General features: G+C 63.3%; 1 protein-coding gene across 1 annotated transcript; it reads right to left on the minus strand.

Moving 5' to 3' along the window:
• Positions 1–37: 37 nt before the first annotated feature.
• On the minus strand, positions 38–1264 carry LOC113942318 (voltage-dependent L-type calcium channel subunit beta-1-like). Its single transcript, XM_027633452.1, has 4 exons — positions 1057–1264; positions 771–779; positions 297–448; positions 38–172 (listed from the first exon to the last, which is right to left on the minus strand). Exons 1-4 carry the CDS (start codon positions 1262–1264, stop codon positions 38–40), a joined length of 504 nt encoding a protein of 167 aa, XP_027489253.1.
• Positions 1265–1655: the final 391 nt, after the last annotated feature.

Here is a 1655-nt window from a genome sequence, read left to right on the forward strand (position 1 = left end):
ACCAACAGGTGACAGAGGTTGGGACAGATGGGTGGGGTCAAGGTGGGTGTGGCCACGGTGGGCGTGGCACACTCACAGGCGGGCACTGCGCCAGCTTGTCCGAGGCCACCATCTGCACGTTGAGATGCTTTGCCTGGGACTTGCCCCGGGACTTCACCAGGCGCTGCAGCACCTGGGGCACGAGGGGACAGCCCGGGGTGGCCTCAGGGACACGGCCGGACCCTGCCCGGCCCCCCCAGCAGGGCAGGGAGGGGGCTGGCACTGCCCCCCGCCCACCCCAGCACCCCCAGACCCACCTTGGGGGAGGTGATTTTGATGTAGACGATGATGGGGGCCAGGGAGGTCTTGGCCAGCTGGGCCGGGTGGTTGATGGTGTCGGCGTCCAGGGCCACCAACTGCAGCGTCCGGGCCAGCTCGAAGATCCGCTCGGTCTCGCTCTGCACCTCGGCTGAGGGGGGGGCACAGACAGAGGGGTCAGGGGACACGGGGGGACAACGGCAGGGAGAGATGGGATGGGGGCCATGAGGGGTCTGCACTGGGACTTGGCCACTCCAGTGTCACCCCAGCCACAGGAGGGAGGGTGGACTGGGCTCCAGGCGGGTGAGGAAGGGGCAAAACCTCCCCTGAACCTCACACACACATGGAAGGGGGGGTCACCAGGGTGTCCCCAACCCCACTCTGCCCGGGTGGCCGGACCCTGCTGTGTCCAAGTGGCAGGATGGGGATCCAAGGGGACACGTCCCCAGTGCCAGGGGTCCCGCGTTACATACCCAAGACATCTGTATCAGGAGCAGGGGAGGAAGGAAGCGGCACGGAGGGGAGGAACCCCAAAAGGAAAAGGAGAAACAGGAAAGAAAAAAACACAACAGAGAAGATAAAAGAGGAGGAGGAGGAGGGGGAGGAGGAGGGGAGTGACTGAGTCACGGGAGGGGAGCGCAGGGTTGATCACCCCACACCCCCACACCCCGCGAGCACCCCGGGGTGGGCTGGGGGCTGATACAGATGGAGGCTTGGGGGGGGTCCCACTGCCCCGGGGGTGCTCGGGGGGTGCCATACCCAGGCTGGAGCGGGTGCTGGAGCGCTCGATGATGGTGTGTTTGCTGGGGTTGTTGAGCACGGAGCGCTTGGCCAGGGAGATGTCGGCCGTGACCCGCGTGATGGAGATCCTGGAGGCACGGGGAGGGGTGAGACCCCCCACGTACACACCCCCAACCAATGGGGGGGAAAGGGGGACCCTCCTGCCACCCCCTTCCTTCCACCCCATGCTCAGGGCTGCTGGAGCTGCAGGATTCCCCATTAGAGTCCCCCCGTGACTTTAGGGTTAGGGGTTAGGGGTCCTCCACAGGATTAGGGATCCCCCTACAGTGTTTAGCAATTCCCCTGTGGGTTTATTAGGGGTTCCCCCATGGTTTTAGGGGTCCCATCCATGGAATTAGGGCTCCCCCCAATGGGACTAAGGGACTCTTATGGATTTAGGGGTCCCTCCACAAGGTTAACCATCCCACCTTGGGTTTACGGCTCCCCACATGGGATTAAGGGTCCCATCCTGGATTTAGGGGTCTCCCCCTGAGATTAGGACTCTCCTCATGTGATTAAGGCTCTCTTCATGGGTTTTGGGCTCCTTCTATGGGGTTATAGGTCCTCCCATTGGTTAT

The sequence above is a fragment of the Corapipo altera genome, unplaced genomic scaffold (genome assembly GCF_003945725.1).
Source record: "Corapipo altera isolate COAL_440 unplaced genomic scaffold, ASM394572v1 59796, whole genome shotgun sequence".
Taxonomy (NCBI): Eukaryota; Metazoa; Chordata; class Aves; order Passeriformes; family Pipridae; genus Corapipo; species Corapipo altera.